The sequence below is a fragment of the Choloepus didactylus genome, chromosome 4 (genome assembly GCF_015220235.1).
Source record: "Choloepus didactylus isolate mChoDid1 chromosome 4, mChoDid1.pri, whole genome shotgun sequence".
In the NCBI taxonomy this organism is placed as follows: domain Eukaryota; kingdom Metazoa; phylum Chordata; class Mammalia; order Pilosa; family Megalonychidae; genus Choloepus; species Choloepus didactylus.
The window spans coordinates 109,627,599-109,655,038 of record NC_051310.1 but is presented as its reverse complement, the minus strand read 5'-3'; the positions used below and the strand labels follow the sequence as shown (position 1 = coordinate 109,655,038).

The window sequence follows — 27,440 nt, the reverse complement described above, 5'->3', positions numbered from 1 at the left end:
CAATCCTCCTCTCTCTAGTCTGCCTCTGTTTTTCAGGGATCTCTCCTAAGCCCAACGACCTTTTCACTCTGAAGACTCTCCTTAGGCCACTATGCATATCCCCACTTCTAAATGCTGATGCTTCCCTAACCTTCATCTCCACCTCACCTCTCTACAGGGCCCCACATGCATCTGCTCACTGGACAGGCCACTCCCATAGGAGGTCCCAAGCACAATATTACAAAGTTGAAAATTAAAATAATGATCTCCACCCCATAAGTGCCCTGCATTCCCCATCTTGTTAAATGACGTCATCACAAATCTAGATGCCCAAGTCAGAAATCTGGGCATTACCTCTTTCTCCTCATCACCAGATTCAATCAATCCCCAGGTCTTGTTGATTCTAGCTCTAAATGTTTCTCAAATCTGCCCACAACTTAAGTCCTGTCACACGAGTCAAGGCCACTGTGTTACTGGAGAAGTCATCTAACTTTGCTCTCTGCTTCCGGTCTTGCCTCCCTCCATGCCAATTCTCTATGCTACAAGGAGTGTGAGCTTTCTGAAATACAAATTTAATCACAACCTTTCCTGGTTCAAAACCTTGCAGTAGCTCCTCACTGCCTCAGAATAAAATCCAAACCCCTTAAAGTGGCTTTAAAGCCCTTAAAGCCCCTGTCTACTCTTGTCGCTCCTCTCCAACTACTTCCCTTCCACCCTCCATTCCGTTGTCCAATTCGACAGGACTATTTTCAGTTTGAGGGGACTCCAAGCTTTCCTTCATGTAGGCAATTTGGATGGGGGTAGGGGTGGGCATTCCCTTGCCTCCACAGTGCCTGGTGCGCCCCTCACTATGGCACTTTCACGATGTTGTAACTGCCAGGTTGTCAGTCTCTCCTATCACATAGGAAGTTCCTCCTGCACAGCGAATGCATTGTAGCCACCACGGTATTCCCAGCTTCCCAGTATGGACCCAGCCCGCACCGCCTCTGCAGTCGCCGGTGCTTCAGGATGACCTGAGGCTCGCGCGGGACCCCGGCCTCGAAGGCCAGGCGAGCAAGCCTGGCGGCGGCGAGGCGGCGCGCGGCCCCAGGAGGGGGCGGGCCTTCCCCGCTCGCGCTTTCCTCCCCGCACCCCGTCGCTGCGCTTGCGCGCAGGGGACAACCGTTGCCTGGCGCCCAGGGCCTTGAGGTGGGATCGTCGCCCGCTGACACCGTCCCCTTCCGGCCCTGAGGTACCCGGCCTATTGGCCCCAGGACGTTCCTGTCGCATGGCGGAGTGCTTCGGTCGATGCCCATGAAGTCCTTAGCCCTTCTAGTTGCGCTGTTGCTATGGTCTCCGTCCGTGCCGGGAACTCCGAGTAAGTGACCGGCCTGAGGCGGCAGCTACCCAGGGGACAACGCAGGGGGAGCCTTCTGGGCTCCCGGCCGACCCGAAGCCCGGCTCTTCCTTTTCCCTCTGATTTCCTGGTCCTACAGGCCTCCCAGACCCCACCGTGCGGGGTCCTAGCCTCCCGGCGCTGAGGTGTCCCCTCTCCCATTCCTGACTTTCTCAGATGTCGACCCGTCGGCTGCCGGGCCAACAGGAAGAGCAGTGGTTCGGGCAATTGGTCCCAAACGTGACCGGGGATGCGCCTGTCTGGGCAGATTGGGCTCTCGGGGTGTATGTAACTTTCTCACCCGCTGTCGGACACTTTCCTTGATGTTAACCTCTTCCTCTTTCATTAGAGATTCCCTGCACCAGTGATAGAGTCAGCAAACTATGGCCAGCGGGCAAGTCGTCCAGTTTTTCTATGTCTGCTAGCTAAGAACGGTTTTTAAAGTTTTAAATGTAAATAGTAAATGTAATCCTTCGTGACTTGTGAGAAAGTGAAATTCAAGTTTCATTGTTCATAAATCAAGTTTTTGGAACACAGCCATGCTCATTCCCTTAAGTATTGCCCATGGCTACTTCCTGCACTCTAACAGCAGTTAAGTGGTTGCCACAGAGACAGGATGGCCTGAAAAGCCTAAAATACTTGCTATCTGGCCCTTTGCAGAAAAGGTTTAATCCCTCTAGTAAAACTTGGAGAGCATATGGATCCTGGGCCGCTTTCAGGACACTCACACCGAGCAGCCTCCCGGGTGCACAGGGGATTCTAAGTCTCCATTAAGCAGAATTACAAATTACTGCTTGCCAAGGAGCTCTTTGGTCCTTCCCCAATAGTTGAAAACCGATAAGGTCAAATGTGGGGTCGCTAAGCGTTTACTTTATCAACAACATGTAGGCACCTTGAGGTATTCAAGTCTGATATCAGGTACCCCTGATATGACTGTGAGGCTTGTCCATCTGGTCTGACTCTAGTCCAGTGTAATGTTTAGTGACGTTGTAGTTTGTTTGAACCAAATAAATAAATAAAAGTTAACAGGTAGGTGTGAGAAAAAGTACCGTAGTGCAGGCTAATTATGCAGAGTTATATTTCAGAATTGTTAAAAGGTCCTTAGTTAAAGATTCGATTTGAAAAATGAAAGTACAGCACAAGCTAAATTACAAACAATAGTGGGAAAAGTTCTGGATAACTGAAGGCAGTTCTTTAAATATTAGCATTTATCATTTTTAGCTGATTTAAAGAAAAATCTTGGTAAAATTTTTTTTCCTTGCCATAAGGGAACAGAACATACTGATTTCTTGATATCTGGTGGTCATTATTGCTAACACGAATTATTGCAATTTCTTTGGTAATTGTAAATCAGTAGGTCATAACTGACATATATGAGATTTTAGTTGAGGTGGCATTAATATTGTCACATTCTGGGACTGATGGGCTGCAGTAGTCAGAGTCTAAACTCCTGCCCCTTATATCTTGCCTAACTCCTTAATTTCATTGCCTATTCTTTTTCTTTGTGGCCTCCTCCCTAGACTTCCCTAAGGCTTGTAGGAAATGAGAAGATACTTCTCAGAAAAATGAATGGTTTTTTTGTTGTTGTTGTTGAAGATATAAATTATATAAGACATAAGGAAAATAGATTCAGGTCCTACATTTTGGAAGATATCTTGGAAAATATAATTTACCTTTTTTTTTTTTTACAGACATGGATTAAGGGATTCTCTGTTTCTCTCATTTTTCTCTAAATAATTTTAACTTTATTGATTTACTTTTTTTGAGTAGGTATGCCAAAAGAACCAGGTTTATTGTTGTGTTTAATTCAAATTAGTAATGTATTCTTTATTTTCTATGGCCACTATTCCAACAATTGTTATTGAGAGAGTTAAATAAAAAATGTTCTCTCATGACAAAGATAAGTCATTTCAGTTTTTATAATGAAAAGTACAGCTTTGACAAATTTTTTCTAGACTTCTAAAACAGTTTTGAGGTTGTCTTATACAGAAACATAGGCATTGTGTTAAGCAACTATATTTGTGAAAAACTTCAGTTCTTATAGCAGCCTGTACCTTTGCAACAGGCTCAACCCAAGTTTAGCTTATAGTAGTTTAATTTAAATTCAGCTTTACCTGAATAAGACTTGGGTGTAAGTCATTCCTTACCTACACACCCGTCCTGATGATGCTGGTTATATTCTTTTACTATATACTTAAATTTATATACATTCAATTAATTTTTTTGTATCTGACTTTTCCATAGTTTTAGCTTTAAATATTTTCTGCTTTTAAAAAACTGCCTACTTAATGTATTTGCACTGTACAACTTGCCTTACATGAAAAAAGTATAGCTTCTAAAGTAATATTACCATAATGTTATATATTTAAATAATATTAACTACTATTAAAATAAATCATATAATTTGCCTTTCATAATTTTACATCACTAAATATTCATAGGACCGAAGCTACAAAAACAAGAGTGTGAAGTATTAGTTTTTGTTTTGCGTGGGTGGGTGGGGGGTTGGTATCTGATGAATAAATTTTTTTTGCAGGTTCACCTATTTGGCTAGGTCAGCACAAATAGGGTTAATGGTACAGGATCACTTTTAGGCCAGGATGATAATACCTCTTAACCTCTAGATTGGTTAAAGAAAAGCTCAATATAGGAAACTTTGGCCTCTGTCTTTGTCCATAAGGCCTTTGTCCTGATGGCAACAGGGCAACAGCAGTGCTATGGCAGCAACAATTGTTCAGACCTACTGGCAAATAAATTCAAAGGAAAAGCAGAGTTCTTTTATTTCAAGTACATTTTAAAGGTAAAATTCACTTGGTTTTAGTGCTGTAAGTTCACTTTATACTGCTTCAAGGTCCAATGCTATGGCAATTGAGAGGGTCTCTCAAACTTGTGAAGGGAATGTTATGACACACTTCATTAATATTTGAGATAATGAGGAACATGTCATCTAATATTTGAAAGTCCAGAGGGTGGCCTCTGGGGGAGTAGCAGGAAGTCTCATTAGCCTGTCCATTAATGTTTTCTGGGAAGAAGTCCTGTCTTTCTGTGCTTTTGACCTTATTAATCCTTTAATGGATATACTTCAATTTCTTGCTAATTTATATAAGATTAAACATAAGCAACAGTTTTTCTTACCTGAATAAAATGAAACAAAGTATAATACTAGCTATTAAAACAAGAATATTTTCTTTTCTTTTTTTTCAGTGTCATTATAAATTTTTGGCTTTTTAAAAACTTACAGCTTATTTTACTGAACTATTATTTTTTCCTGAGGCTCCAATATTCATAGCTTGACCATTTGAATCACTGTGAGCTGTATTCTGTGTTCTTTTGATAGGATCCCATACATTTAAAACGACTTCTTGTTTTCTGACAATAACGAAGTTATTCCAGGCCTACTTTGTATATTCCCTGCTCTAAATGGAATCAGCCATCCTTCCTAGGAGAAATAATATGTAACATGGTATTAGAGACCAAAGTGCCTGCCCAGACTTTATGTGGTAGGATGATATTGATATTTAGTCCATTTTAATGAACAGAACTAGGAGAAATATATTTAAAAATCATGAGTTTATTTCGGGTCCAATTAAATTTTAACATTGTTCATAGGATAATTTATTGATTTTTAACTCTTCATTCAACTAAAATTGTATCCTTAAAATATGTAAAATTAAATGAGGCTGTTTCCATTATCTATTGCTGCATAAAAAACAGCCTCAAATCCTTGTGGCTGAAAACAGTTTCTTATTTCCCGTGATCCTATAGATTGACTGAACTCAGTTGGGCAGTTCTTTTGTTCCATGTTGTAGTTGAGGTCATTCATGTAGCTATATTCAACTGACAGGTCAACTGGGGGAGAACATCTCCATCAATGTAGGAAGGCACTACCCAGGGATATGAAAACCATGAAATTCAAAGCCATTCAGTTATATTTCTTTAACTGGAAATATTGATTCATAGGAACATAATTATTTGTTATTTTAGCTGTCAGCAAAAATTAAAATTTGATTTAATAGTAATATTAACAAGTTCTGGGAAAACTACTGGATGAATAATAGGATGTAATGTTTCCTTTTGTGACCATTCTTTAAGTATATCCCACTAATGAAGTGCAGTTATACCATTTTGATTTTAGTAGGAGGTACTTTAGCTCAGTTAGTTAATGTTCATTTTCATTTGAAGGTGTTGGTGTTTTAACTGGCAGTTCTAATACGGTGACAGTTTTCAGGTATTACTTGGTAGCAGTACTTAACTTTTGTAAGGTAAGAGAAGTCTATTTTACTTCATGACATGGATGGAAAACACAACCAACTTGTCCAAAGTCATGGAGAAGTTTTATTCAGCCAAAATGTGGTCCACCTATAAGTGATTTGATGCTTGGGTATATGTTTAAGCTTTATATACATGAGTTTACTGTGGTTAAAGCCATTCTGGTTTTCATTCTTGTGGTAATAAAAATCACAATTATAGTTTGATCTTTTGAAAAATGGGAAGCAATAATTCTTGGTTAAATTTTGGGTGCAGCCATCCATAATTCTTTGTTGAATTTTGGGTACAATTAATTGACATATAAAGGTTATGGGCCCAAGACAAAGTAACAATATATGTGTTCTTTGAGCACAAAGACCAGATGTATTCCATTAAACTTTAAGTTTTTAGTCTTGGTATGAAAGTTTTAAAATTATCTTTCCCTCTTTACTGAACCACTAGATTCTCTGCACCACTACTCCCATTATATGCAACATTTTGCTGCTACCTTTAACTTAAAAGTTATACATTTATGTACCAAACTGCATGCTTATTATGGTATTATTTGTCTTTAAAAGTACAATTTTTTAAAGCATAAGTTGTATTTTAACATGATCATATAGCACCCATTCTGTGTCAAGACTTACAGATTTTTTGATAATTATATCTTGACTTTTGGTATTTTTGAGTGTATCTCTTTATTTAGCCTAGTTATTGTATTATATATACATAACTTATGACAGTGTTGGTATGACCATTTTACCTGTTTGAGTGAACTGTAGAAACATTACCTCCCTTTATGTCCTTTTACCCTCCCCCAATTATTATATAACTGTCTCAAATATTTTCTTTATATACATTGAGAAACACATCAGAAAATATTATTTTTGTTTTAACTGTCAATCATAATTTAGAAAATTCAAAAGAAGGGAAGACTATTGTATTTACCCATATTTTTGCTGTTATATTTTCTTCCTATGTTCCAACCTTCCTTCTTTTCTCATTTCCTATTTGTTTAGTCAACTTCCTTTAGCTACTCTTTAAGGGTGGATCTTCTGGCAACAACTTCTGTTAATTTCATCTGAAAATATCTTGATTACTCCTTCATTCCTGAATGGTATTTTCCCTGGATGTAAAATTTTGGGTTGACAGTTCTTTTCTTTCAACTCTTGAAAACTGTTGTGCCAGTTTCTGTCTCTGTGGTTTCTAGTGAGAAACCCACTGCCATTCAAATTGTTGTTCCCCTATAGTTAAGTTTCTCTCTCAAATATTTTTCAAGATTTTTGTCTTTGTCTTTAGCTTATAAAAGTGTGCTATGCTATGTCTTGGCAAGGATTTTTTTTTTTTTTTTTGCATTTATTATGTTTGGGGTTTACTCAGCTTCTTGAATCTGTAAGATCATGTCTTTTGCCAAATTTGGGAAATTTTCAGCCATTATTTCTTTGTATATATTTTTTTAGCTTCATCCTCTTTCTTCTTTCCTTCTAAGACTCTGATGACACAAATACTAGATCTTTTTGTTACAATTCCACAAGTCTGTGAAGCTCTATTCATTTTTTTTAGTCCATTTTCTCTTTTTCAGATTGAAGAATTTTTAATTCTTTTTCTTTCTTTTTCCATGCATGTCTATTTTTTATTACTCATTTAATGATACATTGGATAAAGGGGGCATCAATCACAAGGTTTTTACGATCACACGGTTATAAGATAAAAGCTATATAGTTATACAATCATTATCAAAGATCAAAACTAGAAGGTTGCAGTTCAACAATTCCAGGTATTTCCTTCTGGTTCTTCTAATACACTAGAAACTAAAAAAGAAGTATCTATATAATGAGTCAGTAGTCATAGTCATTTGTTAAATCCTAGCTTCTCAGTTACAACTCCTCCCTCTCATTTGATCATTCTCTCAATCTTCAGGGATAGCTGGGCAATGACCATTCTAACTTCATGCTGAAAAAGGGTGTCGACATTATGGGGTAGAGGAATGAAACTGGTTGATGTTCTTAGAGAGACTGGTATCTCTGGGTTTCAGGGCTTATCTGGCATAGGAACAATCTGAAGGCTTTAAGTAAACATAATAAGTAAAACATAATAAGTAAACATAATAAGTAAAACTTTTATAGAGCTGTAGAAAGAGCCCAGCATGTTCTTTAGGGTTTTTAGGAATACTGTTGGTTGGGTCTTGGTATACTGTGACAATTTGTAATAGCTGGTTGAATCTTACATAAGAGTAACTTCCAGAATGACCTCTTGACTCTATTTGAAATCTTTTAGCCACTGAAACTTTATTTTCTTTCATTTCTTTCCCCCCTTGTGGTCAAGAAGGCATTCTCAGTCCCATGATCCAGGGCCAAGCTCATCGCTGGGAGTCATGTTCCATGTTGCCAGGGAGATTTACGCTGCTGGGAGTCATATGCCATGTATGGGGGAGCATAGTGCATTTATTTGCAGAGTTTGGCAGAGAGAGAGAGAGACAGAGAGAAAGACCACATCTGAGCAACAAAAGAGGTTCTCTGGGGGTGACTCTTAGGCATAATTATAATTAGGCTTAGCTTCACTATTACAGAAATAAGTTCCATAAGGGCAAGCCTCAAGTTTGAGGACTTTGCTTATAAAATTGGGAGTCCCTAATACTTGAGAGAATATCAGGAATTCCCCAGGTGGGGAATTTAATAGTTCCATATTTTTCCCTCAAGGGACTTTGCAAATACCTTTTTATTTTCTGCCCAGATTATTCTGGAATGTATAGGGTATTACATTAACCTATACAGAAAAACAAGATCTCATTCCCATTCTAGGTTCCATGTAATTAGGTTATTTAAATAAACTGACCAACAGGTTAGGTTAGATAGTGTGCTACAGAAAATTAAAATTTTGGACAAACTAAGCATCTCTTCCTTTGGTCTCAAACAATGTCATCCTTTACCCTGTATTTTGATTTACCTTAATCCTAACCAGATCAGCTTCATTCATATCTCTTATCAAAGGCTCATCTCTTTTTCAGCTTTTTTAACAGTTGCTGTGTAGAGCAATGCTGACTTTCAGAGCTGCAGAACTCTGAGTCTCAGGTGTCACATAGATACCCAGAGTTCCAGGGAACTACCAGGTTATGCACAAAGAAGAGTGCAGCATCTCAGAATTTATAAATAACTGTTAAAACTCAGGAATAAATGTGACTGCAGTAAAAGCTTGCAATCTACACCCTAATTTTCTTATAAGCATTTTCTAAATGAAGCAATTTTCAGAAATAAAAACATTTGACTGTTGATTTATATTGGGGTCATCAGCTGCGAACCATAGCAGAAGCTTGGTTCAGTCTCACCTTTACGCATTTACTAGGGTTAAGTTAATTACCAGGTAGGACATAATTTATGTGTTTCTCTTCCTCTCTCTCTCTCTCTCTCTCTCTCTCTCTCTCTCTCTCTCTCTCTCTCATACCAGTTTTGTTCACATACCGTAGAGTCCATCCTAAGTGTACAATCAATGGCTCTTGGTATAATCATGTAGTTATGCATTCACCACTACAGTCAATATGAGAACAAATTATTGTCCTACACCCCATTGCCTACCTCTACCACCTTTATGTAGTTCTTGTCACAGTTACATGTTTATACATTGAGTGCATACTACTGATTTATCATTACATTTTATGCATTTGCCTTTTAGGTCTTATAGGAAGTAAAAAGTGGACTTACAAACCAAAAATAAAATAATACTGGGATTTATATTTACCCTTATTGTTACCCTTACTAGAGATCTTTAGTTCTTCATGTGGCTTTCATCTATTGTCTAATATCCTTTCAACTTTCAGAACTCTCTTTAGCATCTCTTATAGGGCCAGTCTGAACTCTCTCAGCTTTCATTTATCTGGGAATATCTTAATTCCTCCCTCATTTTTGAAAGGCAGTTTTGCTGGATAGCAAATTCTTGGTTTTCAGTTTTTTGCTTCCAGTGCTTTAAATGTATCCTCCCACTGCCTTCTTGCCTCCATGGTTTCTGGTGAGAAATTGGCACTTAATCTTATCGAGACTCTCTAGTATATGATGTGCTGCTTCTTGATTGTGGCTTTCAGAATTTTCTCTTTATCTGTGGCATTCAACAGTTTGTTTACAACATGGCATGATGTGGGTCTATTTGGACTTACCCTGTTTAGAGTTCATTGAGCATCTTAGATGTGTATATTCATGTCTTTCATTAAATTTAGGAATCTTTCAGCATTAATTCTTTGAAAATTCTCTCTACCCCTGTCTCTTTTCTCCTTCTGGGACTTGGTAAGCTTTATGGTATCCCACAGGTTCCTTGGGCTCTGTTCATTTTTATTCATTCTTTACTCTTTTGGTTTCTCATATTGGGTGATTTCAGTTGTCTTATCTTCAAGTTCACTGATTCTTCTGCCAGCTCCAATATGCTGTTGAACCCCTCTGGGGAGTTTTAAATTTCTGTTACTGTGGTTTTCAGCTGTGTTTGGTCCCTTTTCATAGTTTCTATTTTTCTATTGATATTCTCTTTATGTTCATCTGTCATCTTCCTGATTTCCTTTTAGTTCTTTGTCCATCATTTCCTTTAGCTGTTTGAGCATAGTTAGGATCAGTTTCTTAAAGTCCTTGGTATGTTCCAGGCCTGATCCTCCTCACTGATGGTTTCTTCTACTTTAATTTTCTCCTTTTTATGGGCCATCAATTCTTGTTTCTTTTGTAACATTTTGTAATCTTTTGTTGAAATCTAGATTTTTGATATTTTAATAATGTGTTGTTGCTGGAATTTAGACCCTAAGGCTTCTGTTCCTTAAGCTTGTATCCAACTAGTCTTATGGCAGAGCTTTCCAATTGCCAAGAGCTAACCTCCCCAAAATACAAAAAGAAATTAAAGAAGAAAACACCTTTCCCAGACTTTGTAGATTGACCTATGCAAGTGTTCTTCTTCAGAGCTTATCCATAAAATGAGTTTAGAGGATAATTTACAGGGGCCTCTCTGATTCTTTCTGCACGTGCATCTTGTCTTGGGCATGCACATATGGCCCTAGGAATTACCCCATTTACATGGATACAAATGTCCCCTCTTCCTTAGGAAACAATTTCCTCATGGTTCCAGGCATTGCACAGTATGTCCTACAGCCAACAATCTCTTGTCCTAGGTAGCATGACTTGACTGCTCTCCCACAGTGTTCTGTAGGAGGGTTCCATTAGCTGCCTTCTACATGCAGGTTGAGTTCTGGGACAGAAATCAGGCCACCATCAGACGGATTGAACCAGACATACATGCTTCCAGTATGTGCATGAGGGTACTCTGCTGCCTCTGGAACCAGGACCACATATCCTTACTGGGAGCATGGACCAGCTCTGCCAGGGCATCACAAGATCCTACCTCTTTCGAGTACCCTTTTTCTTGATTTGGCTCTTGCCTTGTTATCTGTAGTCCTTTTACTGTTGTCTGGAGCTTTAAAAAAGATTTTTCTCCCAGTTCTCACTATTTTGAATTTCATCTCTGTGGTAATGTGCAGTAACCATAGTGCAAAACTGAGTTTCAAGTATGACATTTTAAACTTATAACATACATACAAAAGAAGTGCACATATCACAAGTATATAGCTTAATGAACACCGCCATATAGCCAGCACCCAAATCATGAAGCAGAATGTTACCAGCCTAGGCTAGTTTACAATCATGATATTTTAATGTATGCAAATATTTAAAATATTGCATTAAAATTTAAGTGACTGGCATTTTAAAAATTTCTTATACTTATGAAATTGGGTTTATCCAGAAAGAATCTATACATAGAGAGGGTACTCATGTAACCCCATGATGAGTCTTTAAGATTAACAAAATAAAATTCTTGAACATGACAAAGCAAACTGCTTATATTTTATATCCAGTTCATAAGTGTACAAATAAAGAATAGACTTCCTTTATCCTCTAGTATTATAATGCTGCTATCAAGAAAAAACTGTCAGATAAAGCATCAACACTCTTAAGTTAAAAGAAGTTAAAATAGGAGGGAGGGGGCAAAATGGTGGCTTAGAGAGGAGTGGAATTTATTTAGTACCCTGGAGCAACTAATAAACAACCAGAAACAACTAGTAAATAATCGGGGACAACTGCTGGGAGACAACTGTGACTGTCCACACAGTGTATACCAACCTGGATTGGGTGGAATGGCTGAGATCACAGCATAAAATCTTTAAGTAAAAACTACAGAATTGCACTGGGACCCCCCTGCTCCCATGGCAGGCTGAGCTACAAGACCTTGCTGTAGGAGAAAGCAGCAGTCCCAGAGCAAAAGAATATAGCTCAGCCCAGCTCCAGCTGGGGTTTTAATTAACAAATGTGGACTGCTGAATACAAGCTACAAACATAGACAAACCCCTAACAAGCAGACAGAGGCTTTTAGAGATGACTGACCTTAAAGAGCCAGGAAATGCCTGTGCCCTGGGAAAGGGAGCCCAGAAGACCAGGTGCTCTCTCTGACCAGTGGGCAAAACTGGGGGACCGTAGACTGGGTCTGAAAGGAGGCTTTCTTTCCCTTTTTCTCTCTCTCAAACTGAGTGGCTCAGTGGAGGGAACCTCAGCCATTTTCATTTCGCAGCATTCTGACCCAGACAGGGGAGGAGTTAACAGAGTCAGAGAGACAAAGGAGCAATTCAGATGCAGAAGATAACTCCCTAGGGGGTGTATCTTCCCTAAGAGGAAGGAAGTAGGGCCCAGCTCTAGTGCTGGCCTTCCCTTCAGAACTCAGACCCCAGAGCCTGGGGGAAAGCAGTCAAAACAGAAACTAAAAGGGCCACATCTCCTTACACCAGTTGGGAGCGACAGGCTGACAGGAACCACCTGCTGGGCAGGTTAGGAAAAGCACAGCAGCTAGAGGCCTCACAGGAAAGTCTGTCATTCTTCTAAGTTACAGCCTTAGGGAAACTCGAAACTGAATATAGCCCCATTCTGAGACCTGAACCTGTTCTGGTCTGGGAAAATCTGGTTGGGGTAACCAAGGAAACCAGATGCCTAGACAATGGAGAACTACAAATTACACTAGGAAAAACGAAGATATGGCCCAAAGGAACAAACTTACACCTCAGTTAAGATACAGTTGAGATATTGTTTCACTTTAATGAAACAATCAATTAAAGATTTTTAAAGATATGTGCTAAGTCAATTCAGAAACCAAATCAACAAGTTCAAGGAAGACATGGAAAAAAGAGATGAAGGATATAAAGGAAACACTGGGTGAACATAAAGTAGAAATCAAAAGTTTGTAAAGACAACTGGCAGATTCTGTGGAAATGAAAGGCACAACACAAGAGATGAACAACACAATGGAGACATGCAACAGCAGATCTCAAGAGGCAGAAGAAAACACTCAGGAACTGGAGAACAAGGCAGCTGAAAGCCTACACACAAAAAAAACAGATAGGGAAAAGAATGGAAAAATATGAGCAATGTCTCAAGGAATTGAATGACAACATGAAGCACATGAATGTATGTGTCATGGGTGTCCCAGAAGGAGAAAAGGGGCAGAAGCAATCATAGAGGAAATAATCAATGAAAATTTCCCATCTCTTATGAAAGACATAAAATTATAGATCCAAGAAGCGCAGCATACCCCAAACAGAGTAGATCTGAATAGACCTACGCCAAGACACTTAATAATCAGATTATCAAACATCAAAGACAAAGAGAGAATCCTGAAAGCAGCAAGAGAAAAGTGATCCATCACATACAAAGGAAGCTTGATGAAACTTTGTGGATTTCTCAGCAGAAACCATGGAGGCAAGAAGGAAGTGGGGTGATATATTTAAGATACTGAAAGAGAAAAACTGCACAACTTCCTGTAGTATTTTCTACAGGAAATACTAAAAGGAGCACTACAGACAGATAGGAAAAGACAGGAGTGAGAGGTTTGGAACACAATTTTGGGTGATGGTAGCACAACAATGTAAATACACTGAACAAAGATAACTGTGAGTATGGTTGAAAGTGGAAGGTTAGAAGCATGTGGGACACCAGAAGGAAAGAGGAAAGGTAAGGACTGGGGCTGTATAAACTCAGTGAAACCTAGAGTGCTCAACAATTGTGATAAAATTTACAAGTATGTTTTTACATGAGGGAGAACAAGTGAATGTCAACCTTGTAAGGTGTTAAAAGTGGGGTGGTATTGGGGGAAAAATACAATCAATGCAAACTAGAGACTATAGTTAACAGAAACATTGTATTATGCTTCTGTTAATGTAAAAGGCAATATACCAAAGCTAAATGCCCAGAAGAGGGGGACATAAGGGAGGGGTATAGGTTTCTGGGCATCGTTGATATTGTCTGACTCTTTTATTGTACTTTAATTCTATCTTTCCTTTTGTTGCTTTTTAGCTGCCATTTTTTTTCTTTCTTTTTCTTTTGTCTCTCTACCTTCTTTGACTCTCCTCCTTCTTTGTGGAAGAAATGGAGGTGTCCTTATGTAGATAGTGGTCATAGTGGTGAATGCATAAATATGTGATTTTACAGGGAACCATCGATTGTTTACCTAATTAGGACAGAATGTATGGTGGGTGAACAAAACCATCTTAAAAAAAAAAAAGACGGGTTGATGAAGAAACCTTAAGGGCACTATACTGAGTGAAATAAGTCAGACACATAAGGACAAATATTGTAGGGTCTCACTGATAAGAACTAATTATAATATGTAAACTCATAGACATGAAATATAAGTTACCAGGATATAGAACGAGGCTAAAGAATGGGGAACAGTTGCTTATTATGAGCAGAATGTTTAACTAGGTTGAACTTAAGTGTTTGGAAATGGGCAGAGGTGACAGTAACACGTTATTGTGAGAATAACTAATAGTGCTGAATGGTGTGTGAAGGTGGTGTAAAGGGGAAGCTAAGAGTCAGGTATGTCACCAGAAGGAAAGCTGGAGGTTAAAATATAAGAATGTAAAAATAGTGAATCTTGTGGTGGACAATGTTCGTGATTAACTGTGCAAATATTAGAAATCTCTTTTATGAACTAGAACAAATGTATGACACTTTAACTAGAAGTTAATAATAGAGGGGCATATAGGGAAAAAAATATACCTATTGCAAACTAAGTACTTTAGTTAGTAGTGTTTTAACATTCTTTCATCAACAGTAACATATGTTCTGTACCAATACTATGAGTCAATAATGGAGGGGGGGTGGTTAGGGGTATGGGAGGATTCGAGTTTTCTTTTTTGTCTTTATTTCTTTTCTGGAGTAATGAAAATGTTCTAAAAATTGAAAAAAAAATTAATTGTGGTGATGGATGCACAGCTGTATGATGGTACCGTGGGCAATTGATTGTGCACTTTGGATCTTTGGATGATTGTATGGTATGTGAACAATCTCAGTAAAATTTAAAAAAAAAAAAAGGAAAAAAAAGAAATTAGAATACAGAATATATCAGACAACTGTGTATGTAATGACAAAGTTTTAAAAATTAAAAATACCTCCCAAAACTTTGACTATTCATTAGTTGGCGTGGAATGTAGTCAAATTATATATGTAATATTTGACCTTGTTTTTCAGTCAATACTTTTAAGTTTTAATATCAATAAATTGATGTTTGTTGACAGAACCAGTAATTATGCTAGTTTTAATCAAGATTTGTGGGTGAAATAATCACTGTATGGCTCATGATATTACAAAATGAATGCAAGTATAGTTAGATGAGGGGTTAAAAATTCAGGAAGATATGCCTTAAATAATGTTAAAACTCAGTTGGAAAAGATCAATAAAAAATTCATGACTTTAAATATATATCATCTTGTTCTGTGGAGAACAATGGTACCTCATAATAACAGTCTTAATATGCACCTCTAGCTCTCAGATTGTTGTCTCTAATGTTTTCCATTAAAAGAAACCAGAACTTGTTGACAGTATAGCTGATTTCCGTGTGTAGGGAGGTAAAGTACAAGGAGGTGAGGATGGGGGGAGGGAGGCAGATAACACTGACTGCGAAAGAGCAAGGAATGATGCTTTAAAAATTCACAGGTTCCTCCAGAAGGACATAAGAGCCAGCCTGCAGTGCTTCCCACTGACTAAGTTCTGATCAGAAGCATAAAAAAAGAAAAATGATAATAATATAAATTGTCTGTAAAAGCCTATGAATCCATAATGAAACTCAAAAGTATAAAACTACTTTTCAAATAATTAATATTTAAACTCAGTTTAATTTTATTAAAATATTTAAATGTGTTTAAATTTAATTTTATTTATGTTCCCATGATAAGCCAAAGTATTTCCATACACAAAAGCTAGTACAAACCAATACTTATAAAAAGAGCCGAATTTCTTTCTGGGCAGGCTCACGATTCCCTTGCAACTCCCTAAGAGGCTACCCACCAATAGGATTCACATATCAGAAGCTCTCATACTGTTTCAAAGATTAATGAAATGTGTCAAGATATTCCATTCACAGTAAGAGAGGTCCTCCCAAATGATCTTGATGACTGTGCCACAACAGAGAAATGAGAACTTGATGTTCCAGACCAAGTGAAGTTAACCTCTTAAATATGATTAAAACACAGAATTCTGATTTTTCATTAAATTTATTTGTTTGTTGATGGCCTTATGAGTTGTAGCTTGACCTTAACTTCTCTATTTGCCCTATTATGTGATTCTTGAAAGGAATGGAATGTAGCAGTTAACAAGCATTAAACAGACAAACAAATAATTGATAATATATTCTAAGTTCTATAAAGAAAAAATCAGAGTGTTAAGAGAGAGACTAATGAGGGATCTGGGTATCATAGGGAAGTAAGGAAATAATAACTCCTTTAACTAAGTAAGTGTGGGGACCCAGGGCCCAGGCCCCCTCCCTTCCATAGTGATTTCATGTAGCTACCTACTTCACCAGGACAACAAACCATACTTCCTGTAAGTCAGTCCTGTTAAACTCATGTCTAACTCCGTACCTGGAGTGTTCTTCAGTCTTGGGGCTAAGCTGAGTTGGAAGGAAGTAGTATATATGCATAGGTTTTATCATTTAAAAAATATTTGCCTACTTGACTGGCAAAACAAAAATTGTTTTTAATTTGCATTTCTTTCATTAAAAGTGAATTTAAGCAAGTTCATGCTCATTGTCTTTTTTTTATTCCTTATATTCTCTTCTTTAATTGGCCATTCTATGAAAAGGAAATATGTATTTTGAATGTATTTTTTATTGCTAGAAGTTTTATGTTTCACTACTTTTTAAAAACATGATTTTATTATTTTCCTCAGAACAAACTCAAAACTAATTAACCTGTCTTTCACCTCCATGTGAAGTGAATTTTTTCTCAGTTCCCATTCATATGTTGTAGTAAGAAAATATGTTAAATTTGTATGAATTATTTTCATTATTCTCAGGTACATCTTAATATATGAAAGAGATGCATTTTGGCCCACTTGATGGAAGGGCAAAATTATTTGTATTTAATTAATTAACTTGTATTTATTTATTTTGAATATTTTAATATTCAAATATATTTAAAAATAGAGTTGTTTTCCTCTAGGAAAATTTTATTACCATACTTCTGTTTTGCCAACATACTGTGTCATTTTTTTCTTTGCAACAACATTGTGTAGTTGTTATGTGCTCCTGCTTCGAAGTCAGGTAGCCCATAGTCAAATCCAATCCTTAGCAGTTACAAATTTGAATACAATTTTAGGGAGATTACTTATCCTTTCTATGTATCCTTCTTTTCCTCTCTAAAGAAACAGTGCTTACATTTAAGCCCATAGTAAGTGCCTGGCACATAGTTTTCAGATTTGCTGCCACTTTTGTTCCTACAGTTGTTAGTATGATTAGTTTGATTTTGTTTACATGTTAGCAGACCAAGGCGGTAGATTCTTTTGCCTAATGCGCTCAAATGACCAATTCCTGAAACACTGAGGTTTCAAAGAGAGAAAGAGTTTTATTGCTATGCACCAAGCAATAAAACTTCAGTCCAAAATCTTTCTTCCCGAACTGCAGTAATTCTAATAGTTTTATAGCATCAAAAAATGGGCAGGTTTTAGGATAGTGAGTATAATGGCCCCAGATGATGTAATTAGAAGTGATTTAACTATTGAGCCTGTGCAGCTTGATTACATGCTTAGTCACAGAATGTATGTAAGAAAATGGCAGCCTTAATATGATGATTGGTGTGATTTTTAATATTACAATGAGGTATGGGTGACTTGTAGGTTAAAGTCTAAGCTATTGCGCATGTCAGGTGGGCCTATTTTGATCAGATCCAGCTTCGGTTATCAAGGTAACTTTGGATATGAGGTGGGTTAGTTCTGGGCTGACCCAAGACCCTTCATTAATAAACGTTAGGGGCTGTCTTCAGTGATCACAAGATTTAAAGACAAAGAACTGGATAAATGGGTACAAGTGAAAGTTGGTTACAAGGTTTTTACAATCACAAGGGCACAAGATAAAGGCTATACAATCATTATCAGAGATCAAGGCACCTGGATTACAGTTCAGGTCAAGTATTTCCTCTGTCTACTCTAATATACCAGGAAGTAAAAAGGAGTATCTATATAATGATTCAGTAGTCATCATCAGTCCTTAAAATCCTAACTTCTTGGTTACATACACTCCTATTATTTCAAACATGTGACCAGTTCTCCCTGTACTGTTCCAAGAATAGAAAGGCAGACAACCTCAAGCTCAGCCACAGGCCTCCATATCTGCAATTCCTGTGAACTTTAAGCCCATTTAGCTTAAGACTTGAGACACTGGAGAGCAGCATCATGGTTTCTCAAGCTAGAGATTCTTACCTTAGCTGCTTCCTAGGACATTGCTATATTTGGTTGGATCACTAACTTCTAAAATTAGAGGATCTGTTACAAAGTACACCATGAACACTACAGATATTCCAAGTATAATAACTTAACTTCTAGCAAAGTAGTCTGGTCTTTGAATTTTGAATTTGAATTTTGCTCATCACCTCCATAGAATGGAGAGAGGCAGGTTTTCACAGTGGTCAGGGCTGTCTGTAGGGATAATTGAGGCTTGATTTTCTTTTACTAACTTGTCTGCAGACATTTTTTACAAAGATGGGATTGATTTACATGAGCAGTCCTGATTAGTAAAATTGAGAAGGTCAGTAAGAAATACGTAGATGTTTTAGGGAGACAAAAGCAGGGTATGAGAAGTGTATGGGGTGTGGATGGAGTTAACAATAGAACAAGAAGGAGACAAAGGGTGCATGAAGATGGGAACAAAAGAGAGGTAGGATGTACTGTGCTCTGTTGCTAGGCAGCCATGAACAAGATTTTCAGTGTTGTCTGAGTAACAGTAGAAGGGGATAATGAGTACTGCAGTTTTTTTTAGGAATCAACTAGTAGCAAGTAAGTACCTACCTCTCCTGTCTGTTGACACCCTAACTCACTTAATAGCAACTTGGGTATCCTAGTTACTACTTTGAGAAGACACAAGCTAAATAATTTAGAAATCAAGTGTTTAGCAGACTGTAATCTAATGGCAATGTCTTTTAAAAAGCATTTAAAGCTTTGTTGGTTGTAATTTTTAGATTTGCTTATGAATTGTTGCCCAGATGGAAATATTTCCAAAGCAGACTTTTAAAATTTTTGTTTTTATTGGATGTATATTTATTTTTAAATGCAATTTTTTTGAGATATATTCACATACCATACATCCCATCTGAAGTATACAATCACTGGCTCACCATATCATCACATGATTGTGCATACATCCTCATGATCAATTTTAGAACCTTTTCATTACTCAAAGAAAGAAATAAAAAGAAAAAAGAAAAAAGAAAACCCAAATCCTCCTGTACCCTTTATCCCCCGCCCCATTAGTGACCCATAGAATTGGTGTGGTTCATTTGTTACTGTTGATGAAAGAGTATTAAAATATTCCTGTTAACCATAGTCCATAGTTTGCAATAGGTACATTTTTCCTATATACCGCTCTATTATTAACTCTTTGTAATAGTGTCGTACATTTGCTCTGGTTCATGAAAGAACATTTTTATATTTGTAGTTAATCATGGACATTCTCCAACACAAGAGTCACTGTGTTATACCTCCAACTTTCCTTCGGTGACATATATGACTTTAAACTTCCCTTTTCCACCACATTCACAAATCTTTCAGCTCTGTTAATTATTCTCATAATAATGTGCTACAGTCACCTCCAAAGCAGATTTTTCGAAATATTCTATTATGGAACATTTTAAGCGTTGTTAGGGAAATATAATAGAAAACAAAATCTCCAAACCCAGAAAAACCTCTCCACAGAGGTAGAAGAGAAAAACAAACAAAAAACCAATTTAGTTTTTTAGAAGCATTAAGCCAGAATGTGAAGCATAATAGACAAACCACTGAAGAGATTGCAAAGAAAGAAAGAAATCTCACCCTTTTATATAGCCAAGCAGACACAATTGGCTACATACATGTTCTCAAGATAAACAAAAACTAGTCCTTAAGTAAAAGGACTTGACAGCTCTGTTTTTTTCACCCACAGTTAATCCTAAATTCATCTGGTAATTGGGGTGGTCTTTGTGATTGCTAATTGCCTCTATTCAAAGGCATAATATAACTTCTTATATCTCTATGACATGTAAATAGTTACAATTTAGAGCTAGATGCCTAAATTAAACTCTCATGGAAATGAAGAGATAAGGGTGCTAGTTTCTTTGATGTTTACATTTCAGGTCTTTGAGAAAGATAAAACTGACAAAAAGCTTATATAACTTTTTGAAAAATTTCCATGCATCTCAAAGGAGCAGAAAAAGGATTTACAATTTCAAGTTTTCTAAAGAATTCTCTAAAAAGAGAGAAGGGGGATTAATATACATATATTTTTCTTTTTTCTTTTTACCCTTACTGTATATACAAAACTAAAAAGAATAGTATAATCTCCATATATCTATAACCAGCTTCAACTATTAATTCATGTGTAATCTTGTTTCATCTATATATCCACGTACATTCCTTTTTCTCTTACCTCTGTAGTCATCCTCCCTCACCTCTCAGGCTTGATTATTTAGGAGCAAATTGGACACCATGTCATTTTGATACTAATCAATGAGGGGGTGGGCTAATTTTGATTAGATCTAACTTTGTGTAGTAAGATATGTTAGGAATTGTGTTTGATTAGTTCCTTCATTAATAAACATTAAGGGGTTGTCTAGTGATCACAAGATTTCAAAGTTATAAAACAGGATAAGGGGGTACGAGTGGGACAAGTCACAACTTATCACAAGGCTTTTACAATTATAAGATAAAGATACAATCATTATCAATGATTAAGGCATCTTGGTTACAGTTCAGTGAGTTTCAGTATATACAGCTATTTACTTTTGGCTATTCTACAATATGCTAGAAAGTAAAAAGGCATCTATGTAAAGATTCAGTAATCTTAATTCTCTGTTAACTTCTTGGTTACAATTTTACCAGTAAATATTTCAGTACAGAGCACTAAAATATAAAGACTTTAAAAAAACATAACAACAATACTATTTTCATGCCTAAAAAGATAACTATAATTCCTTAATATCACAGTCAGTGATCAAACTTTACAGATGGCCTCTCTTTTTTAGTTTGTTTGATTGAATTGGGATTCAAATAAGATTCATACATGTAATTGGTTCATATGTCTCTTAATTCTCTTTTAGTCTATAGTTTTTCCTCCATCTCTTGCAATTTATTGTTGAAGAAACTAGGCCATAGGTCCTATAGTTTCCCACAGTCTGGATTTTGCTAATTACATCCCTATGGTGCAATTTAATATCTTCCTTTTTAGGAAAGAAGCGCTATGTGTTTTCTATATGTTGCTAGTTAGAACTAAACAGATCTGTTGGATTCAGGTTTGAATTTCTACTTCATAGGTTATATGGTGTTCCATCAGGAGGCACATAATGTCTGATAGTGTACCTTTTTGTGATATAAGCAGTCATTGATAATCATTGCAAAATATTCTAATTATAAATGGTTGTTTCATTTATTAGCTGGAATACTTTATAATTTGAAACTTTCCTTAATGTTGAGCTATTTTTCCAATGCTACTGGGTCTATTTCTGCATTTTCTATTCTGTTCCATTTATCTGTTTATTCATGTGCCAGTGCTATAATAGACACTTCGTAATATATATTTAATATCTTGTAGGGCTAGCACCTTGTTTTTCTGGCTGTTCTTACACACTTGTTCTTCCAAATGGATTTTATAATCCACTTTTCTAGCTCCAGAAAAAATTAATGATATTTTTATTAGGTGCATATTAAGTTTATAAATTAACACAGAGAGAATATGACATCTAAACATCTTTAGAATGTTGAGTCTTCTTGTCCAAGAACATGGTATATCTTTTCATTTGTTCAAGTTCAATTTGTGTCTTTCAGAAGATTTTACTGTGTTTCTGTATTAGTTTCCTATGGCTCTTACAACAAATGATCATGAACTTGGTAGTGTAAAACAACAGAAATTTATTCTCTCAATTCTGGAGGCCAGAACTCTGAAATCAGAGCTGAAATCAAGGTGTTGGCAGGGCCATGCTGCCTCCAGAACCTCCAGGGGAGATTATGTTCCTTGCTGCTTCCCATTTCTGATAGTTGAGGTCATTCTCTGACTTCTGCCACAGTACTCCAATCTGCCTCTAGGGGACCTTGCCTCCTCCTCTTCTATATGCCTTTCTCTTATAAAAACACTTGTGTTTGGATTTCGGGTCTACCTGGGCAATCCAGGATAATCTCGCTATGTCAAGATCCTTACCTTGACCACATCTGCAAAGACCCTAAAGTAGCATATACAGTGTGGAAAGACAAATCAGAACTGAGTGTACAGATTATAGCATTTTGTTCAGGACACCAAAAGTTTTGCTGCAGTAAGAAAGGCAGATCGCTTGTGAAAACAGAAGCTGCTTCAGGTTTCTAGGGATGGCAAGAGATTTTTATAGACATAACAAGGAAGTTAGCTTGACTTCTATTGGTTGAACAGGGGTTTGTCCCTCTTATAGGGGCTGGTAGATTGGCTTTTATTTTGTACTGGGTCAAATGTAACTAGTTAGAGGCTTGATTGGCAATTGGGTTGGCCGTCTTGGTGGGGATTTCAAATTTCAAAGATTTCAAGAGGAAACTCAAGAGGGAGTTCAGAGAGGAAGTAGGGCATCAGATTTTTTGGCTGTGAGGGGTCTCCAGCACTTTCTCTATATAATTTTATCAACAGGCTCTAGGTATTAGGACCTGATATCTTTGGATGGCCATTATTCAGCCTACTAAATTCCTCATAGAGATTTTTGACATGTCTTTTTAAGTTTATGATGAGATTTTTCTATTATTTTTTGTTTATCAAGAATGGCATCTTTTTCACATATCTTCTGTCTGATTTATGCTTGTATGTATGAAGGGTATTGAAAATTGTATGTTGATTTTATAACTGGCTACTTAATATTTTCTTTCAGGAAAACTAGAATAGGACAATGTATTTTATAAAAAGAGTATACATAAATAAGTTATTTACCTTTTATAAATGTTACCTTTAATGATTTACAATATAAAATGATTACTTTTTTCATTTTTTTTTTTGTTTTTTAAGGAACAAAACATAGTTAAGACTAAAGCCCCCTTTAATTACCAACTTCAGGATCATTAACCCTCTTCACTCCTTAGAGGCAACCACTGACGTGAATTTGGTTGTTATAGTCTATTTTTAAAATTCTGCAATTCACAAACAAAATATATGATACTATGTGAATGGTTTTTTAAAAATTATTGCAAAGATAATATCAAACTCTGCCTTATAGTCCATATCTTCTTTTTTTCCACCAATCATCATCATATAGATTTTGGAGTATGCAAGACTTTTCTAAGCATGGCATAAAATACAGAATCTGGTTTTATAGTCTAGATTTCCAGACAAATCTGGTATTTTTCCACTATCACATAGTCTCACTAAACTGTTCTCATTAAGAATTTTTAAAAACTTAGAAATTTGCTTTTGATTTTTATTAAACTTCCATCTGATACTTCTAAGTTATACGGAATAGTATATCAAGAGAGGAGAAACATGTAAATATAAAGCAATTTTTGAGTAGTTTGTGCTTCCCAAAAAGCCAAATAAAAGTGTTTCCTGAACAGGAAGTTTGTTGTTTCATTTAGCCTTCAGAGAGATGGTTCAAGTGGGAGTTATACATTGTAGATTGGTAAAAGTTACTTACTTCCTTAAATTAGTTCAGTTTGTATCCATGATTTTGGAAGAGCGTAGTGGCACTATCAATTCAAAATTACGTTTAAATCCAAAATTGGAGCACTTAAATTCAAAATAGTCCTGAATCAGGAGTAGGGGAGTTGAAAACATTTCAGAATATCTTATTTGATAATCTTTATTTATTCTCCATATTGGAAATGAGAGCCCTCATCACCAAGATGCTATAAAATACCATTATTACTAGAACTGCTATTTTGTTGTAAGAGTGAATATTGATTATTTAGATCAGGAATTGGCACACTTTTATTGCAAAGGGCCAGATAGTAAATATTTTTGACTTTGCAGGCAATGTCCTTTCTGTTGCATCTACTCAACTCTGGTGTAGCAAAAAGCAGCCATAGGTAATGCATAAAGGAATGGGCCAGGCTAGTTGCATTCCAGAAAAACTTCATTTATGAAAAGAGTTGGGAGTGTATACCCCATAGGCTGTAGTTAGATCTTTGCTGGGTTTGAGGCAGTGGTATACTGGTAAATGTTTTAACAACCAGCTCTTGGAAAGAAGGGGGGAAGCCCTGATTTTTAACATTTATCCATTTACATGGTGTAAATACTACCACCATGGTTGATTTCAAGCTACTGACTTAATTAAACAGAGATGTGGAAAGAGATGTATATTAGCACACCATTATATTGCATTTCCACCATACAATTAAAATAGGCATAAATAATCTTCAAGAGCATAGGTAACAGTAAGATGTAGTAAAATAATTAGGAAGCAATGAGTTTTGAGTATTTTGTTTGTTTTTAATGTAATTTATTTTGTTGAAAATTCATGTATTTTAATTTTTAATTATGTCTGTTTAACACATGGCTCACAAAATTTCAGAAATGTTAACTATCAACTTTGATAAGTCAATATGAGTCCCTGCCAGCACACCCCCGGGTCGGAGGACATAATGAAGAACTTTGGTTTATTTAGTTGCCTGCTGAATCATAAGCTATATGGGAGTGTAAAAAAGATATAGAGAATTGTGTTATTATGCAACTTTTGCACTAATCTTGCTCATCTGTTTTAATACGAACCTTAAAACATTTTTTTTTTTTCATATAAGTGAAAGTTGACTCTGTCAAAGGCACTTTGTTTCTTGGTTCTTTATCTCTACTTTTAAGTCATAGCATAGGAAGTAAGTAAGTAAATTTAGACAAGACAGTAGATTCTGTCAATGTGTCATATATAATAATAAATGTTACTGTTTGCTTTTTTTTTCTTAAGGTGTAACTGTGACGCCTGAGGAAGAACAAAACTTGAATCATTATGTACAAGTTTTACAGAACATGCTACTAAGTGTTCCCACTAAGGAGCCAAGCCGTGAAAAAAAATCAAAGTCTCCAAATAATGTTTATCTTACAGGATTGAAGATACCAAAACTTAAGGCAATAATTACACATGGAGAACCTTCAAATGAGCATGATGTTTTAACCAATTCCATCACTGAAGAAACTGCAACACTCCCTGCTAAAGGCTTCACACTGGAAGCAAAGAAAAGACGTACTAAAAGTACAGCATTCTGGACAATCAAACCAAACAATGTTTCTGTTGTTTTACGTACAAAAGAACCTTATATTGAAAAGGAAGAGCCAGATCTGGATGACAAAGAAACTGAGGCACCAAAGGTATTGCCATATGTTACTGATTCAGTTACTGATTCGTCTACGATTTCAGATGTCACCTTCGATAGAACAGCTGTCTCCTCTTCAAATGAGAGCCATGAAAAAGATGACTCCATATTTGGAGAAGATGTTCCACAGCTCTCAGGTGGATCTCATGTAGAAAATCTTTCTCTACCAACAACTGAACAACACCCATACACTTCAAATAATGAGGACATTTTGAAAAAAATTTCAGAGTTGAATGCACAGGTACGACATGTACCTCCTAGTGACCCCCTCAATCCAGAATATAGAGAAGACATTCAAGCCTCTAGAGATCACCTAAGACGAAGTCTTGCTTTAGCAGAAGCAGCAGAACATAAATTAACTAAACTATATGAATCCGAGTTAGTGCCACTAGACCGATCTGGTACTGAAGATAACATTGAAACTGTTATTAACATGCTGTATAATTCTAGATCTAAATTATATGAATATTTAAATATCAAATATGTTCCACCAGAGATGAAAAGAAAAGTTATTAAAGTAGTAAATATATTGAAAGAAATATTATGTGTACGTCGAAGAGAAACTCAAATCCTTATTAGGAAGTTATTAAACAATAATATAAAAATTTTAAACCTATTAGATATTCCATGACAAAGTTGATTTAAGCAAATTGTGCATTCATTCACAAAAGAAATAAGCATATTACTGGTTTTAAAGGTTATATAAAAATATTCTCTATTGTACTTCAATATGCTAACATCTTTACATGTCATGTGTTATGAAAAATTTTCATATGCACTAAAAACCTAGTAATTTAAAATAAAATTTTGGTTCAGTAGTTTGTAGTTCTTTCTCATTAATTTTTAAAAATTGTGAGGATTTAATTTTTAAAATGTTAAAAATTTGATTTTACTTAAATAGAGTAGTTAAAGTCACCCATTTTATAAAAGTTTAAAGACTGGACACTTGGTCTCTATAGCCAGTTTTATATAATTATATAAAAATGTAAAATTTTAGGGTAAATGGTCTTTACTACTCTTTTGAGGACTGAGTTTTCTGTTTGAATAGCATACTTGGGGTTTGTATCAGAATTACTTTTATTCGGGTATGTATGTGCCTCTTTGAAAGGTGGATGATATATTAAAGGACATCTCTGTTCTTTTGTTAAAGTACTTTTGGAGTATCAATGAGGGACTGTAGTCAGGTTTATAATGAAGACATTGCACTTATTTCATCACTTATAAATGTCTTATAATGAAGACGTTCCATGATTCATTCTATCTAGCTACATCCATCCATCCATCTAGCTAGATAGTTGTCTATCTACTGTCTATCTGTCTATCTGTCTATCTGTCTGTCTGTCTGTCTATACACTTGAGATCAGGTTGCAGACATCATACTCTTGGAACACATACTACATAATACTTTCATGTACATTTTCTACAAATAAGGATAGTCACTTATGTAATCATCTTAAGTGCAGTTATTGACATTTATTTATATAGATACATGTTGAAGCTTTGCAAATCTGTTATCAGGGAGTATGATGAGCACCATTAAGGCTAACTACTGTAACTACTACATATAATAATACAAAATATACTACTGAAACTACCATAACTATATACTACAAATACTATAACTACCATATACTACTATAACTGCTATATACTGTAACTACTCTAATTATGGTGTAGGTAATTCTGTTTCATGATTTGATCTGTATTCAAATTCATTTATTTATTCATTTAAGTCAATCATTTATAGTTTAATAAAGATTTCTTGAACAATTACCATGTGTAGGACAAAATGCTAGGCTTTGTCCTAGGCTAGGCTTTGTTTTAAGACCTAGTTCCTTCTCTATTTAAGATTATATTAATAGCAGGAGAAGCAGACATTAAACAAATAATTTCAATAAATTTTAAATTTAAGTTGTAACAGTATGAAGGTGTGAGATATTTTATCAGGAGTACTTCACCTAGTCCAAGAATACTGGGAAAGCTACCCTGAAGAATTGGCATTTAAG

At 36.1% G+C, this 27,440-nt stretch overlaps 1 protein-coding gene across 1 annotated transcript; it reads left to right on the top strand.

Annotated features, from left to right (window-relative positions):
- Nucleotides 1-1,139: 1,139 nt before the first annotated feature.
- SPESP1 (sperm equatorial segment protein 1) lies at nucleotides 1,140-26,193 on the top strand. Its single transcript, XM_037835380.1, has 2 exons — nucleotides 1,140-1,336; nucleotides 25,029-26,193. Exons 1-2 carry the CDS (start codon nucleotides 1,267-1,269, stop codon nucleotides 26,063-26,065), a joined length of 1,107 nt encoding a protein of 368 aa, XP_037691308.1. The 5' UTR covers nucleotides 1,140-1,266; the 3' UTR covers nucleotides 26,066-26,193.
- Nucleotides 26,194-27,440: the final 1,247 nt, after the last annotated feature.

Coding starts and splice junctions, on each gene's coding strand:
- SPESP1 (XM_037835380.1), top strand. CDS start 1,267: ATGCCCATGAAGTCCTTAGCCCTTCTAGTTGCGCTGTTGCTATGGTCT. Junction 1,337..25,028: donor GTCCGTGCCGGGAACTCCGA/GTAAGTGACCGG, acceptor TTTTTTCTTAAG/GTGTAACTGTGACGCCTGAG.